Source organism: Taudactylus pleione, unplaced genomic scaffold (genome assembly GCF_031769625.1).
Source record: "Taudactylus pleione unplaced genomic scaffold, aTauple2 ptg001020l, whole genome shotgun sequence".
In the NCBI taxonomy this organism is placed as follows: domain Eukaryota; kingdom Metazoa; phylum Chordata; class Amphibia; order Anura; family Myobatrachidae; genus Taudactylus; species Taudactylus pleione.
The window spans coordinates 1,260,934-1,279,014 of record NW_028285421.1 but is presented as its reverse complement, the minus strand read 5'-3'; the positions used below and the strand labels follow the sequence as shown (position 1 = coordinate 1,279,014).

The window sequence follows — 18,081 nt, the reverse complement described above, 5'->3', positions numbered from 1 at the left end:
ACATATATGGAAATATAAATGTTTGCCCACAACAAGATTTATTATTATACAATACAGACTGTGGTGAATGTGCCCAAATTGCCATGAAATGGGCAGATGTTGGGAGTAATATATAAATCATTACCTGGCACCAAAATAAACTATCAATAAATCTAAATATATACTCATGTGCTAGAAACTGAGACAGCTACTTCCATTCCCTGTACATGACACCCCACCCCACAAGAAATTGTACCTTTCTCAATTGATTTACTATATTTAGGCAGATATCTGTGTAATCTGTTATCATACAATATGCAGTGACGATGGCAGCATATTACGATATAAGTGACAATAAACGAGGCTTGATACTAGGTGTATTCATGCAGTTACACAGGCGGCAGAGGCTCTTTCAGCAGGACAATGCACCACCGCACAGGTCCACAGCCACCAGATTATGGCTGGAGGAGCTGTCCTATGAGTTTGGCATCATGAGTTGGTCTCTCATTTGCCAGATTTAAACTAAAAACCAGTGCTGATAGTGTAACATGCTGCTGCCTCCAGGCTTGCAGGGAAGAGGTGTAATATACATGAGATGTAGTGTAAGATAAGATGTAAGCACCAGTGCTGATAGAGACAGGTGTAACATGCTGCCCCCAGGCTTGCAGGGAAGAGGTGTAATATACATGAGATGTAGTGTAAGATAAGGTGTAAGTACCAGTGCTGATAGAGACAGGTGTAACATGCTGCCCCCAGGCTTGCAGGGAAGAGGTGTAATATACATGAGATGTAGTGTAAGATAAGGTGTAAGTACCAGTGCTGATAGAGACAGGTGTAACATGCTGCCCCCAGGCTTGCAGGGAAGAGGTGTAATATACATGAGATGTAGTGTAAGATAAGGTGTAAGTACCAGTGCTGATAGAGACAGGTGTAACATGCTGCTGCCTCCAGGCTTGCAGGGAAGAGGTGTAATATACATGAGATGTAGTGTAAGATAAGATGTAAGCACCAGTGCTGATAGAGACAGGTGTAACATGCTGCTGCCTCCAGGCTTGCAGGGAAGAGGTGTAATATACATGAGATGTAGTGTAAGATAAGATGTAAGTACCAGTGCTGATAGAGACAGGTGTAACATGCTGCCCCCAGGCTTGCAGGGAAGAGGTGTAATATACATGAGATGTAGTGTAAGATAAGATGTAAGCACCAGTGCTGATAGAGACAGGTGTAACATGCTGCCCCCAGGCTTGCAGGGAAGAGGTGTAATATACATGAGATGTAGTGTAATATAAGGTGTAAGTACCAGTGCTGATAGAGACAGGTGTAACATGCTGCCCCCAGGCTTGCAGGGAAGAGGTGTAATATACATGAGATGTAGTGTAAGATAAGATGTAAGTACCAGTGCTGATAGAGACAGGTGTAACATGCTGCCCCCAGGCTTGCAGGGAAGAGGTGTAATATACATGAGATGTAGTGTAAGATAAGGTGTAAGTACCAGTGCTGATAGAGACAGGTGTAACATGCTGCCTCCAGGCTTGCAGGGAAGAGGTGTAATATACATGAGATGTAGTGTAAGATAAGGTGTAAGTACCAGTGCTGATAGAGACAGGTGTAACATGCTGCCTCCAGGCTTGCAGGGAAGAGGTGTAATATACATGAGATGTAGTGTAAGATAAGATGTAAGTACCAGTGCTGATAGAGACAGGTGTAACATGCTGCCCCCAGGCTTGCAGGGAAGAGGTGTAATATACATGAGATGTAGTGTAAGATAAGATGTAAGTACCAGTGCTGATAGAGACAGGTGTAACATGCTGCCCCCAGGCTTGCAGGGAAGAGGTGTAATATACATGAGATGTAGTGTAAGATAAGGTGTAAGTACCAGTGCTGATAGAGACAGGTGTAACATGCTGCCCCCAGGCTTGCAGGGAAGAGGTGTAATATACATGAGATGTAGTGTAATATAAGGTGTAAGTACCAGTGCTGATAGAGACAGGTGTAACATGCTGCCCCCAGGCTTGCAGGGAAGAGGTGTAATATACATGAGATGTAGTGTAAGATAAGATGTAAGTACCAGTGCTGATAGAGACAGGTGTAACATGCTGCCCCCAGGCTTGCAGGGAAGAGGTGTAATATACATGAGATGTAGTGTAAGATAAGGTGTAAGCACCAGTGCTGATAGAGACAGGTGTAACATGCTGCCTACAGGCTTGCAGGGAAGAGGTGTAATATACATGAGATGTAGTGTAATATAAGGTGTAAGTACCAGTGCTGATAGAGACAGGTGTAACATGCTGCCTCCAGGCTTGCAGGGAAGAGGTGTAATATACATGAGATGTAGTGTAAGATAAGGTGTAAGTACCAGTGCTGATAGAGACAGGTGTAACATGCTGCCCCCAGGCTTGCAGGGAAGAGGTGTAATATACATGAGATGTAGTGTAAGATAAGATGTAAGTACCAGTGCTGATAGAGACAGGTGTAACATGCTGCCCCCAGGCTTGCAGGGAAGAGGTGTAATATACATGAGATGTAGTGTAAGATAAGATGTAAGTACCAGTGCTGATAGAGACAGGTGTAACATGCTGCCTCCAGGCTTGCAGGGAAGAGGTGTAATATACATGAGATGTAGTGTAAGATAAGGTGTAAGTACCAGTGCTGATAGAGACAGGTGTAACATGCTGCCCCCAGGCTTGCAGGGAAGAGGTGTAATATACATGAGATGTAGTGTAAGATAAGATGTAAGTACCAGTGCTGATAGAGACAGGTGTAACATGCTGCTGCCTCCAGGCTTGCAGGGAAGAGGTGTAATATACATGAGATGTAGTGTAAGATAAGGTGTAAGTACCAGTGCTGATAGAGACAGGTGTAACATGCTGCCCCCAGGTTTGCAGGGAAGAGGTGTAATATACATGAGATGTAGTGTAATATAAGGTGTAAGTACCAGTGCTGATAGAGACAGGTGTAACATGCTGCCTCCAGGCTTGCAGGGAAGAGGTGTAATATACATGAGATGTAGTGTAAGATAAGATGTAAGTACCAGTGCTGATAGAGACAGGTGTAACATGCTGCCCCCAGGCTTGCAGGGAAGAGGTGTAATATACATGAGATGTAGTGTAATATAAGATGTAAGTACCAGTGCTGATAGAGACAGGTGTAACATGCTGCCCCCAGGCTTGCAGGGAAGAGGTGTAATATACATGAGATGTAGTGTAATATAAGGTGTAAGTACCAGTGCTGATAGAGACAGGTGTAACATGCTGCCCCCAGGCTTGCAGGGAAGAGGTGTAATATACATGAGATGTAGTGTAAGATAAGGTGTAAGTACCAGTGCTGATAGAGACAGGTGTAACATGCTGCTGCCCCCAGGCTTGCAGGGAAGAGGTGTAATATACATGAGATGTAGTGTAATATAAGGTGTAAGTACCAGTGCTGATAGAGACAGGTGTAACATGCTGCCCCCAGGCTTGCAGGGAAGAGGTGTAATATACATGAGATGTAGTGTAAGATAAGATGTAAGTACCAGTGCTGATAGAGACAGGTGTAACATGCTGCTGCCCCCAGGCTTGCAGGGAAGAGGTGTAATATACATGAGATGTAGTGTAATATAAGGTGTAAGTACCAGTGCTGATAGAGACAGGTGTAACATGCTGCCCCCAGGCTTGCAGGGAAGAGGTGTAATATACATGAGATGTAGTGTAAGATAAGGTGTAAGTACCAGTGCTGATAGAGACAGGTGTAACATGCTGCCCCCAGGCTTGCAGGGAAGAGGTGTAATATACATGAGATGTAGTGTAAGATAAGGTGTAAGTACCAGTGCTGATAGAGACAGGTGTAACATGCTGCTGCCCCCAGGCTTGCAGGGAAGAGGTGTAATATACATGAGATGTAGTGTAATATAAGGTGTAAGTACCAGTGCTGATAGAGACAGGTATAACATGCTGCCTCCAGGCTTGCAGGGAAGAGGTGTAATATACATGAGATGTAGTGTAAGATAAGGTGTAAGTACCAGTGCTGATAGAGACAGGTGTAACATGCTGCCCCCAGGCTTGCAGGGAAGAGGTGTAATATACATGAGATGTAGTGTAAGATAAGATGTAAGTACCAGTGCTGATAGAGACAGGTGTAACATGCTGCCCCCAGGCTTGCAGGGAAGAGGTGTAATATACATGAGATGTAGTGTAAGATAAGGTGTAAGTACCAGTGCTGATAGAGACAGGTGTAACATGCTGCCCCCAGGCTTGCAGGGAAGAGGTGTAATATACATGAGATGTAGTGTAAGATAAGGTGTAAGTACCAGTGCTGATAGAGACAGGTGTAACATGCTGCCTCCAGGCTTGCAGGGAAGAGGTGTAATATACATGAGATGTAGTGTAATATAAGATGTAAGTACCAGTGCTGATAGAGACAGGTGTAACATGCTGCTGCCTCCAGGCTTGCAGGGAAGAGGTGTAATATACATGAGATGTAGTGTAAGATAAGGTGTAAGTACCAGTGCTGATAGAGACAGGTGTAACATGCTGCCCCCAGGCTTGCAGGGAAGAGGTGTAATATACATGAGATGTAGTGTAAGATAAGGTGTAAGTACCAGTGCTGATAGAGACAGGTGTAACATGCTGCCCCCAGGCTTGCAGGGAAGAGGTGTAATATACATGAGATGTAGTGTAATATAAGATGTAAGTACCAGTGCTGATAGAGACAGGTGTAACATGCTGCTGCCTCCAGGCTTGCAGGGAAGAGGTGTAATATACATGAGATGTAGTGTAAGATAAGGTGTAAGTACCAGTGCTGATAGAGACAGGTGTAACATGCTGCCTCCAGGCTTGCAGGGAAGAGGTGTAATATACATGAGATGTAGTGTAATATAAGGTGTAAGTACCAGTGCTGATAGAGACAGGTGTAACATGCTGCCCCCAGGCTTGCAGGGAAGAGGTGTAATATACATGAGATGTAGTGTAAGATAAGGTGTAAGTACCAGTGCTGATAGAGACAGGTGTAACATGCTGCCCCCAGGCTTGCAGGGAAGAGGTGTAATATACATGAGATGTAGTGTAAGATAAGGTGTAAGTACCAGTGCTGATAGAGACAGGTGTAACATGCTGCCCCCAGGCTTGCAGGGAAGAGGTGTAATATACATGAGATGTAGTGTAAGATAAGGTGTAAGTACCAGTGCTGATAGAGACAGGTGTAACATGCTGCCTCCAGGCTTGCAGGGAAGAGGTGTAATATACAGGAGATGTAGTGTAAGATAAGGTGTAAGTACCAGTGCTGATAGAGACAGGTGTAACATGCTGCCTCCAGGCTTGCAGGGAAGAGGTGTAATATACATGAGATGTAGTGTAAGATAAGGTGTAAGTACCAGTGCTGATAGAGACAGGTGTAACATGCTGCCTCCAGGCTTGCAGGGAAGAGGTGTAATATACATGAGATGTAGTGTAAGATAAGGTGTAAGTACCAGTGCTGATAGAGACAGGTGTAACATGCTGCCCCCAGGCTTGCAGGGAAGAGGTGTAATATACATGAGATGTAGTGTAATATAAGATGTAAGTACCAGTGCTGATAGAGGCAGGTGTAACATGCTGCCCCCAGGCTTGCAGGGAAGAGGTGTAATATACATGAGATGTAGTGTAATATAAGGTGTAAGTACCAGTGCTGATAGAGACAGGTGTAACATGCTGCCCCCAGGCTTGCAGGGAAGAGGTGTAATATACATGAGATGTAGTGTAATATAAGATGTAAGTACCAGTGCTGATAGAGACAGGTGTAACATGCTGCCCCCAGGCTTGCAGGGAAGAGGTGTAATATACATGAGATGTAGTGTAAGATAAGATGTAAGTACCAGTGCTGATAGAGACAGGTGTAACATGCTGCCTCCAGGCTTGCAGGGAAGAGGTGTAATATACATGAGATGTAGTGTAAGATAAGGTGTAAGTACCAGTGCTGATAGAGACAGGTGTAACATGCTGCCTCCAGGCTTGCAGGGAAGAGGTGTAATATACATGAGATGTAGTGTAAGATAAGGTGTAAGTACCAGTGCTGATAGAGACAGGTGTAACATGCTGCCTCCAGGCTTGCAGGGAAGAGGTGTAATATACATGAGATGTAGTGTAATATAAGGTGTAAGTACCAGTGCTGATAGAGACAGGTGTAACATGCTGCCTCCAGGCTTGCAGGGAAGAGGTGTAATATACATGAGATGTAGTGTAAGATAAGATGTAAGTACCAGTGCTGATAGAGACAGGTGTAACATGCTGCCCCCAGGCTTGCAGGGAAGAGGTGTAATATACATGAGATGTAGTGTAAGATAAGGTGTAAGTACCAGTGCTGATAGAGACAGGTGTAACATGCTGCCCCCAGGCTTGCAGGGAAGAGGTGTAATATACATGAGATGTAGTGTAAGATAAGGTGTAAGTACCAGTGCTGATAGAGACAGGTGTAACATGCTGCCCCCAGGCTTGCAGGGAAGAGGTGTAATATACATGAGATGTAGTGTAAGATAAGGTGTAAGTACCAGTGCTGATAGAGACAGGTGTAACATGCTGCCCCCAGGCTTGCAGGGAAGAGGTGTAATATACATGAGATGTAGTGTAAGATAAGGTGTAAGTACCAGTGCTGATAGAGACAGGTGTAACATGCTGCCTCCAGGCTTGCAGGGAAGAGGTGTAATATACATGAGATGTAGTGTAAGATAAGGTGTAAGTACCAGTGCTGATAGAGACAGGTGTAACATGCTGCTGCCCCCAGGCTTGCAGGGAAGAGGTGTAATATACATGAGATGTAGTGTAAGATAAGGTGTAAGTACCAGTGCTGATAGAGACAGGTGTAACATGCTGCCCCCAGGCTTGCAGGGAAGAGGTGTAATATACATGAGATGTAGTGTAAGATAAGGTGTAAGTACCAGTGCTGATAGAGACAGGTGTAACATGCTGCCTCCAGGCTTGCAGGGAAGAGGTGTAATATACATGAGATGTAGTGTAAGATAAGGTGTAAGTACCAGTGCTGATAGAGACAGGTGTAACATGCTGCCTCCAGGCTTGCAGGGAAGAGGTGTAATATACATGAGATGTAGTGTAAGATAAGGTGTAAGTACCAGTGCTGATAGAGACAGGTGTAACATGCTGCTGCCCCCAGGCTTGCAGGGAAGAGGTGTAATATACATGAGATGTAGTGTAAGATAAGATGTAAGTACCAGTGCTGATAGAGACAGGTGTAACATGCTGCCTCCAGGCTTGCAGGGAAGAGGTGTAATATACATGAGATGTAGTGTAAGATAAGATGTAAGTACCAGTGCTGATAGAGACAGGTGTAACATGCTGCCTCCAGGCTTGCAGGGAAGAGGTGTAATATACATGAGATGTAGTGTAATATAAGGTGTAAGTACCAGTGCTGATAGAGACAGGTGTAACATGCTGCTGCCTCCAGGCTTGCAGGGAAGAGGTGTAATATACATGAGATGTAGTGTAAGATAAGATGTAAGTACCAGTGCTGATAGAGACAGGTGTAAAATGCTGCCCCCAGGCTTGCAGGGAAGAGGTGTAATATACATGAGATGTAGTGTAAGATAAGGTGTAAGTACCAGTGCTGATAGAGACAGGTGTAACATGCTGCCTCCAGGCTTGCAGGGAAGAGGTGTAATATACATGAGATGTAGTGTAAGATAAGGTGTAAGTACCAGTGCTGATAGAGACAGGTGTAACATGCTGCCTCCAGGCTTGCAGGGAAGAGGTGTAATATACATGAGATGTAGTGTAAGATAAGATGTAAGTACCAGTGCTGATAGAGACAGGTGTAACATGCTGCCCCCAGGCTTGCAGGGAAGAGGTGTAATATACATGAGATGTAGTGTAATATAAGGTGTAAGTACCAGTGCTGATAGAGACAGGTGTAACATGCTGCCTCCAGGCTTGCAGGGAAGAGGTGTAATATACATGAGATGTAGTGTAATATAAGGTGTAAGTACCAGTGCTGATAGAGACAGGTGTAACATGCTGCCCCCAGGCTTGCAGGGAAGAGGTGTAATATACATGAGATGTAGTGTAAGATAAGATGTAAGTACCAGTGCTGATAAGAGACAGGTGTAACATGCTGCCCCCAGGTTTGCAGGGAAGAGGTGTAATATCCATGACAGTATAAAGGAAGACATTGTCTAGATAGACACCAGATGTTAAACTGTCAATAGGTCGACAGGGACAAAAACGTCAACACAAAAATGGTTGTCTCTTTTTTTTTTTTAGGGTTAGGCACCAGGAGGGAGGGTTGGGGTTTGCCACCAAGTGGAGGGTTAGGGTGAAGATTAGGGTTAGAAGAAAAAAATGTATAGAAACCCCCCTTCCCAGATAATCGTGTATTTGCCGCTGCCCTGGGTTTGGCGCTTTGGGTGTGAACAGGTGGCTGTTTGGTGCTGTGGGTAACTTCTTGCGGCTGCTAATGACAGAGGAGAGTGGTGGGTGGCCAGAAGGGGGTACAACTAACTAGCAAACAACTGTGTGTGGGGGGGAGGCGAGGATGAACCCTCTGTTACTTACTTTAAGCTCTCTACCTTTTCCCACTCTCTACCCCCAGCACTGGCTGCCCCTAGCCCCCTGCTTGCCCCCCAGCACTGCCTTAACTGCTTCCTGTCCTCATCCTCCATAATATGTGATGGGTCCCAAATAGTAGGACTCCAATTTCTAAAAGTGAGGGTTCCCTGGAACCCATAATATTTCTTCAGGACTCTGCTGCCTCAGAGGACATAAGTTATCCCAACAGAAGCATGCACGGATGGATCGAAACTGGCCTCTTCCACAGGACCAAGTGAATCAAGGCCTGAATGATAACAATGTTTTCCAAAGGCAGAAAGACCTTCTTCAGGGAGGTGTGGAACAGCATGCCTAGGAATTTCACCCTCCTCTGTGACAGGACAAGAATGGTCTTTTTGAAGTTATTAATCCAACAGTGAAATATTAACATCCGATGTGTCAGACGAACATGGGACTGAATTATGTCCAAAGAAGGGGCCTTATTGACCTCCTTGTATTATTATATGGGAATCAGAATGTGAAAAGAGGAATTGTCAGAACTCTTGGATGGTACTGCAAAAATTATTCTGAGATGTCTCCTGACTCCCCCACTGGGCATATACATTTCCCTCATTAGTTTGTACTGACAGAGGAGGGTGTAGGATAAGAGACTGTTATAGTGACTGAGCAGGGAGAATATGTGACTCTTTTCTGTAATAAGTGTTTATTACTCACCTGTGCTGATATCTGTAGGGATTTCCTCCTCCTTACACTGCTGATCACCCCTCACATACATCTTCTCTTCTCCCTCTATATCTTCTGCCTTCATATCAGTCACATACATCTCTTCTTCATCCTCTGTATCTTCTGCCTTTATATCAGTCACATACATCTCTTCTTCTCCCTCTATATCTTCTGTCTTCATATCAGTCACATATGTCTCTTCTTCTCCTTCCGTATCTTCTGTCTTCATATCAGTCACATACGTCTCTTCTCCCTCTATATCTTCTGCCTTTATATCAGTCACATACATCTCTTCTTCTCCCTCTAGATCTTCTGTCTTTATATCAGCCAAATACGTCTCTTCTCCTTCCGTATCTTCTGCCTTCATATCAGTCACATACGTCTCTTCTCCTCCCTCTATACCTTCTGTCTTTATATCAGTCACATACGTCTCTTCTTCTCCCTCTATACCTTCTGTCTTTATATCAGTCACATATGTCTCTTCTCCCTCTATATCTTCTGCCTTATTATCAGCCAGATCTTCACCCTAAATAACCCATAAAATATTACCATCGGCTTTCAATGAAATAATACAGTCTAAAATCAATAAATAAGAAACACACAACTGTTCTACACATCATATATTGATAGCGTTCCTTCTATGCTGTTTGTCACCCATCTACCTGATGCTCCTGTGGGATCCTGTGAATCTCCTCTGTACAATTCTGAGAATAAAGAGGACGGGGGCATCTCTCTGGGGTATTTCTGTTACTGGTTCCATCTGTGGGAAACACACATTGACTGATTACATTGTAGATATGTGATTATCAGGTGATGTGTGTATATAGGGGGTCCCCAATACCTGCTCCCCCCTGTACAATAAATGACAGTCTCCTCTTACCCAGTGATGTGAGGTGCCGTTGATTCTCCATCATCACGTCCTTGTACAGACCCGTGTGTTCCTCTATATACTCCCCCTCCTGCATGGAGACAGTGACATCCTGACACTTTAAGGGAACCTGACACACACAATGATACAGTCATTACCCAGACACATCCCCTGGTGTTACTGTATAATGTCCCATTCCCAGAAGTCACCTCTCCAGTTATCCCCTGGTGTTACTGTATAATGTCCTATTCCCAGCAGTGACCTCTCCAATCATCACCCAGACACATCCCCTGGTGTTACTGTATAATGTCCCATTCCCAGCAGTCTCCTTTCCAGTCATCACCCAGACACATCCCCTGGTGTTACTGTATAATGTCCCATTCCCAGCAGTCACCTCTCCAGTAGGCAGTTGAATGATCTTGTTGGTGAGTTCCAAGACCTTCTGGTTTTTGTGTCTCTCATGTATCAGTGAGTGAGGTGGAGGCACTGTGATGGGGCTCTGGGTCCTGCTCAGTCCTCCTGGCACACGGGGATGGCTGCTGTTTGTCTCACAATCACCGGGTGTCTTCTTCACTAATGTATAATCCTATGTTTTGGGGGAGACACTAAATATCACAGCAAACACTCCCAAATCCCATATCTTGACCTTATATTATTATTAAGGCTATAAGTGATTTCACTGTGACACTCCCAAATCCCCTCACCTCCCCAGTCATGTCCCTGTATTATTACTATAGATATAAGTGATGTCACTGTGACATTCCCAGATCCCCTCACCTCACAAGTCATGTCCCTGTATTATTACTATAGATATAAGTGATGTCACTGTGACACTCCCAGATCCCCTCAACTCCCCCGTCATGTCCCTGTATTATTACTATAGATATAAGTGATATCACTGTGACACTCCCAGATCCCCTCACCTCCCCAGTCATGTTCCTGTATTATTAATATAGATATAAGTGATGTCACTGTGACACCCCCAGATCCTCTCACCTCCCCAGTCATGTTCCTGTATTATTACTATAGATATAAGTGATGTCACTGTGACACTCCCAGATCCCCTCACCTCCCCAGTCATGTTCCTGTATTATTACTATAGATAGAAGTGATGTCACTGTGACACTCCCAGATCCCCTCACCTCCTCAGTCATGTCCCAGTATATTACTATAGCTATAAGTGATGTCACTGTGACACTCCCAGATCCCCTCACCTCCCCAGTCATGTCCCTGTATTATTACTATAGATATGTGTTTTCACTGTGACACTCCCAGATCCGCTCACCTCCCCAGTCATGTCCCTGTATTATTACTATAGATATAAGTGACGTCACTGTGACACTCCCAGATCCCCTCACCTCCCCAGTCATGTCCCTGTATTATTACTATAGATATAAGTGACGTCACTGTGACACTCCCAGATCCCCTCACCTCCCCAGTCATATCCCTGTATTATTACTATAGATATAAATGATGTCACTGTGACATCCCCAGATCCACTCAACTCCACAGTCAGCAGGTTTACTGTATTGACTGAGATTGATTTGGTCCGAAGACTTTAATGTATAACACTGACCATGACAATGTCACTGGACCAAATCAATGTTAGTCAATATAGTAGTGAAACGATTGCCTCCACCTTACATAAAGACACAGGCTGTACATCAAGGCTGTAACTGTGAACAAGATAGAGGCAAAACACACGTCAGCAGCAATCCCACTTCCGGGTCCAGTGGAAGTGATCATGTGACCTGCGTCCAATTTATACCAGAGGAATACCCTGTCTCCTCCTGGACACATCTCCACTATTGCTTCACTACAGAGAAAAATCTGCACGGGGGGGTAAGTGGCACTGATGCCCCCTGCACTGCCTAGCGCATCAGGGTAGCCGGTCAGGAACCTCTTGTGCTGCCATCTCCTACTAATTTCTCTCATCCCAGAGAAAGGTCGACCCACTATATGTGATCACCTATACTGAATGCTGACTGTACACTCAGTCTGGGAGTAAATACATGTCTGATACTTCATTGCCATAGACAATATCAGACTGTATAGATCACATCAATAAGCTGCAAGCTATTATACTATTACAGTGACTGGACCGAGTGTAAGTGTTATAGACATCTATATAATGGTGATCTATGAATATATTAAGGAAACTTTACAAAGCTGTCTAGGAGGAGAGATTATATTCCTATGAATGCAATATTATTACTTAATGCACAATATATGTGTATTATACATTGCACAGCCTAACAATGTGCAATGTTCATATATTAACCTGCTCAATGAAAACCTGCTCCCTGCAGAGCGTAACAAGCTCAGATGTATATTAGATGCCTGTATAATGTCTGATTAGCATTTTGCTCACTGCAGAGCTGAATAATAATTAATGCCTGTATAATAACCCGCTCGCTGGACAGCTTACCTAAATCTGATGCCTGTATAATAACCCGCTCGCTGGACAGCTTACCTAAATCTGATGCCTGTATAATAACCGGCTCACTGGACAGCTTACCTAAATCTGATGCCTGTATAGTAACCGGCTCACAGAACAGCTTACCTACATCTGATGCCTGTATAGTAACCGGCTTGCTGGACAGCTTACCTAAATCTGATGCCTGTATAGTAACCGGCTCGCTGGACATCTTACCTACATCTGATGCCTGTATAGTAACCGGCTGGCTGGACAGCTTACCTAAATCTGATACCTGTATAGTAACCGGCTCGCTGGACATCTTACCTAAATCTGATGCCTGTATAGTAACCGGCTCGCTGGACAGCTTACCTAAATCTGATGCCTGTATAATAACCGGCTCGCTGGACAGCTTACCTAAATCTGATGCCTGTATAGTAACCGGCTGGCTGGACAGCTTACCTAAATCTGATGCCTGTATAGTAACCGGCTCGCTGGACAGCTTACCTAAATCTGATACCTGTATAGTAACCGGCTCGCTGGACATCTTACCTAAATCTGATGCCTGTACAATAACTGGCTCGCTGGACAGCTTACCTAAATCTGATGCCTGTATAATAACCGGCTCGCTGGACAGCTTACCTAAATCTGATGCCTGTATAGTAACCGGCTCGCTGGACAGCTTACCTAAATCTGATGCCAGTATAGTAACCGGCTGGTGGCTGAGCTAAGTAATATATGAGGACTGTTGCTCATTGCAGAGCTGATCATGGTTTGACGTGTGAATAGGAAACGCCTCACGGTGGAGCTGAATAACACTTGCACAGTAACCTATACATTATAGAGCTGTATATATTACATACAGAATCGTAAGAAGACGGCGGCAAATAATTGTTATAGAATAATTAACCTCAACAAATGATACATCCCATTACACACAGGCCTCAATCTTTGGCTCATTATTTTTATTTTATAGAAAATAGTTTGTTTTAAGTCTGATAAATACTAAATATACTTCTATATACTGTAACGTCTGAGTGGTCTCCACTTACAGGAGGGCCCCAATCAGAGTTTCCGTTATCTGTATAACCACAGTCAGACATGTAACACTGAGTGACCAGTATGTCTCCCCTTTCCCCCCAACCATAGAGCCCTGGTCAGTGTCAGACGTTCCTGTGACCCAGCCCAATAAGGATCCTCAGAGGCCGGCACACAACAGGACACCACAGGCTACTCCCTCTGTATAATAATAATAATAACGACACCACAGGCTGCTCCCTCTGTATAATAATAATAATAATAATAATAACGACACCACAGGCTGCTACCATATAATAATAACAGGACACCACAGTCTGCTCCCCTTGTATAATAATAACAGGACACCACATGCTGCTCCCTCTGTATAATAATAATAATAATAACAGGACAACACAGGCTGCTACCTTTGTATAATAATAATAATAACAGGACACCACAGGCTGCTCCCCTGTATAATAATAACAGGACACCACAGGCTGCTCCTCATGTATATTAATAATAATAACAACAGGACACCACAGGCTGTTCCCCCTGTATAATAATAATAACAGGACACCACAGGCTGCTCCCTCTGTATAATAATAATAACATGACACCATAGGCTGCTCCCTCTGTATAATAATAATAATAAAAGGACACCACAGGCTGCTCCCCCTGTATAATAACAGGACACCACAAGCTGCTCCCACTGTATAACAACAGTACACCACAGGCTGCTCCCCCATTATAATACTAATAGGACACTACGGGCCTCTCCCACTGTATAGTAGGCACCACAGGCCTATCCCATTGTATAGTAGGTACCAAAACCCGCTCCCCTGTATAATAGAGTACTACAGGCTGCTCCCCATTATCGTAGGGCACCACAGGCTGCTTTCCCTCTATAGTAGATACCACAAGCTGCTCCCCCTGTATAGTAGGCACCACAGGCTGCTCCTCCTGTAGACACCATAGGCTGCTCCCCCTGTAGAGTAGCACACCACATACTGCTCCTCTAAAATAAGCACTACAGACTACTCCCCCTGTATAGTAGACACCACAGGCTGCTCCCTCTGCATAGCAGGCACCCCAGGCTGCTCCCTCTGTAAAGTAGGACACCTCAGGCTGCTCGCCCTGTATAGTAGGTACCACAGGCCGCTCCCCCTGTATAGTAGGCACCACAGGCTGCTCCCTCTGTATAGTAGGCACCACAGGCTGCTCCCCCTGTATAGTTGGACACCACAGGCTGCTCACCCTGTATAATAGGACACCACAGGCTGCTCACCCTGTATAATAGGACACCACAGGCTGCCACCCCTGTATAGTAGGACACCACAGGCTGCTCCCCCTTTATAGTAGGCACCACAGGCTGCTCCCCCTGTATAGTAGGTATATTACCTGCTGATGCCGGACACAGTGATGTCTCCTCTCTGCGTTTTCCCGCCGAACAACCTCCCGGAAAGTACAGTCCTACATCCTGCCTGCGGAACGCACAAACAAGAAAATAGGTGGACCGCACAGTCCGGACGTCAGGTGGAACGCACAGTCCGGAAGTCAGGTGGAACGCACAGTCCGGAAGTTAGGTGGAACGCACAGTCCGGAAGTCAAGTGGAACGCACAGTCCGGAAGTTAGGTGGACCGCACATACCGGAAGTCGGGTGGAACGCACAGGCAGATCCTCACTTACAAAAAATAACTATCCTTACGTCAGGCGCTGGGCGGAGCCGGGGGCGGGGTTACAGGCAGTGTCCGGGTGCACAATCCCATCTGGTATCTGCTCATACTGTAGGGGGAGCTGTGGGGCTGCCCAGTATCTGTGTGAGTGCTGGGAATGCCCCCTACAGTGATGTACAGGGGGACATGCCGCCTACAGCGCTATTTACCCACCACAGGTGCCCTAATACACCTACTACTAAGTGTGCCCAGTAAGGGAGGGAGGGGCTCTAGGTGTGCCCTGTAAGAGAGGGAGGGGCTCCAGGTGTGCTCAGTAAGGGAGGGAGGGGCTCCAGGTGTGCCCAGTAAAGGAAGGAGGGGGCTCAAGGTGTGCCCAGTAAGAGAGGGAGGGGCTCCAGGTGTGCTCAGTAAGGGAGGGAGAGGCTCTAGGTGTGCCCTGTAAGAGAGGGAGGGGCTCCAGGTGTGCCCTGTAATGGGAGAAGGGGCTTTGGTGTGCCCAGTAAGGGTGGAAAGGGGTTTGGTGTGCACAGTAAGGGAGGGAGGGGCTCTAAGTGTGCCCAGTAAGGGAGGAAGGGGCTTTGGTGTGCCCAGTAAGCGAGGGGCTCTAGGTGTGCCCAGTAAGAGAGTGAGGGGCTCTAGGTGTGTCCAGTAAGGGAAGAAGGGGCTCTAGGTGTGCCCAGAAAGGGAGAGAGGGGCTCTAGGTGTGCCCTGTAAGGGAGGAGGGGGTGCTAAGAGTCCCCAGTTAGAGAGGAGGAGGTGCGAGGTGTGCCCAGTAAAGGATGGAGGTGGTGCTAAGTGTGCCCAGTAAGGGAGGAGGGGGTACTAAGTGTGCCCAGTGAGGGGGGGAGAGGGTGCTATGTGTGCCCAGTAAGGGAGGAGTGGGTGCGAAGTGTGCTCAGTAAGGGAGGGAGGGAATAACTAGTGTGCTCAGTGAGGGAGGTAGAGAGTGCTTAGTGTGCCCAGTAAGGGAGGGGCTCTAGGTGTGCCCAATAAGAGAGGGAGGGGCTCTAGGTGTGCTCAGTAAGGGAGGAAGGGGCTTTGGTGTGCCCAGTAAGGGAGGGGCTCTAGGTGTGCCCAGTAAGGGAGGGAGGGACTCTAGTTGTGCCCAGTAAGGGGGGAAGGGGCTTTGGTGTGCACAGTAAGGGAGGGAGGGGGGTGCTTAGTGTGCCCAGTAAGGGAGGAGGGGGTGCTAAGTGGGGATCGGTATGGAATACCGCTGGACGCATGTTCAAATCTTGACAGCTGAAGACCGGCAGTGAAGATCCCGCCACGTAAGTATTTTAACCAGTTACTAACAGCCCGTCAACCATCCCTAAGGGGTGCCTAACCCACCCTGTAAGGGGCTAAACCTACCCCCCTCTTCCCTGCAGCCTAACCCTAAGTCCCCCCCAGGAGCCCCTAACCTATCCCTCCCCCGTACGGCAAGCCGCGCCCGCCACCTGGCTTACCTTCGATCGGTATGCTGGGCGTCGGGCTCCCGGCATAGGTAAAATGACAGGCATCTGGATTTCAACGCCTGTCATTACACCCCTGCCAGGATTTGACATTCAGGATGCCAACGGTCGTGGCCGATTGCCACCCGCTAAGTGTTCCCAGTAAAGTAGGAAAGTTGGAGGTTAAATTTTTGACTCATCAGTCCACAGAACATTAGCCCACAAGGCTTGGGGGTTATCCATGTGGGGTTGGGTATGAAATGTCGGCAGTCAGAATCCCAACGCCGAGATCACTACAGGGCTAACATACGACACTTGTTGATCGGTATGCTAACCCTTTCTCTCTGGTGCCTAACCCTAACCTCCTCCCATAGTGCCTGAAAGTATCCTCTCCGTACCCTAATCTAACCCTGCACCCATAGTGCTAGACCCTAACCCTACCCCCAGACCCTCTACTTACCTTCTGCATCCTGACTGCCGTGATGCCGGATGCATCCCATCAATGAGCTTTTGGCACTGATAATATAAAATCTTCAAGACATCTTGTAGTGAAACAAAGGTAGATTTATTCAGCTGGACCAGTCACAAATTTGTGCGCATGGACGTGGACCATGCACATTGAGTTATCAACAAGATATCCTATATGTCATTAGGTTACAATACATTTTATGCACTCCAATAACAATGATTAATGAAAAAGGTGTACATAATTACATTGCAATACATCATATTACAGAAACATGATTTGTTAATCCGTTATCAGAAGGTGTGACAGGGAGGTGACAAAGGAGGTGAGGGGATAGCAAGGGGCGTTCAGGGGAGTGGGCAAATAAGGCAAGTCCAGGGGAAAATTACTGGGCTACGTGACGAGAAATGCAGAGTCTTCACTTTAGGGGGTATAAAGTAGTTCATTATAGTTCATAGGAGTCTCTAGTCAACAGGTCCATTGTCCATCTTGATTTCCAGGTGGCATGATCATTTTAATCCTTTTTAATCAATACGGTATCGGGATAAGTTTCTATTTCCATCTCCATATCTCATACTTCCAACGTGTCCTTATAACTTATAGTCCAGAATAAAATGAAATCACTTCTTATTATGTGGTTAACCCATTCCAAACCGTTGTGGTCACTGCAATAGTTAGCTCAAGACAGTTTAATGCATTCACATAAAATCACTTTGTAAAAAGAATATTTTGCAAGCAATATAGAGGTATTTCATTCCAGCCTTAACAGTCCTCCCTGTTGTTAATTTACTTAACACCATAATCATCAAAATTTAGATACTTCTTCTTCTTTGTGAGATAGAAAAAGGAAATTAGAGTTTTATAAGAGATAGCACTATACCTGAGGGCCTACGCCTGATTCACTCCCGAGTCATTGAGATGGTGAGGGGCCTACCATCTTCCTCAGGATATAGTAAAAGAATAGGAGCGACAGTGGACATGAAAGCTTTTAA

The 18,081-nt window shown here is 45.8% G+C and overlaps 1 protein-coding gene across 3 annotated transcripts in view; it reads right to left on the bottom strand.

Moving 5' to 3' along the window:
* LOC148454261 (uncharacterized) overlaps nucleotides 1-14,884 on the bottom strand; it is a 41,478-nt gene extending 26,594 nt beyond the window's left edge. For 2 of the 3 annotated variants that reach the window (XM_088461128.1, XM_088461129.1), the window contains exons 1-5: nucleotides 14,802-14,884; nucleotides 10,475-10,666; nucleotides 10,093-10,210; nucleotides 9,875-9,972; nucleotides 9,204-9,738 (exon numbers count right to left, since the gene is read on the bottom strand). In XM_088461128.1, coding sequence (XP_088317254.1) covers nucleotides 9,204-9,738; nucleotides 9,875-9,972; nucleotides 10,093-10,177 — 718 coding nt within the window. In that variant the 5' untranslated portion in view covers nucleotides 10,178-10,210; nucleotides 10,475-10,666; nucleotides 14,802-14,884. Of the gene's footprint in view, nucleotides 1-9,203; nucleotides 9,739-9,874; nucleotides 9,973-10,092; nucleotides 10,211-10,474; nucleotides 10,667-14,801 lie in introns of those variants that run through there. The other variant, XM_088461127.1, reaches the window with a different exon arrangement.
* Between the last annotated feature and the right edge of the window lie 3,197 nt (nucleotides 14,885-18,081).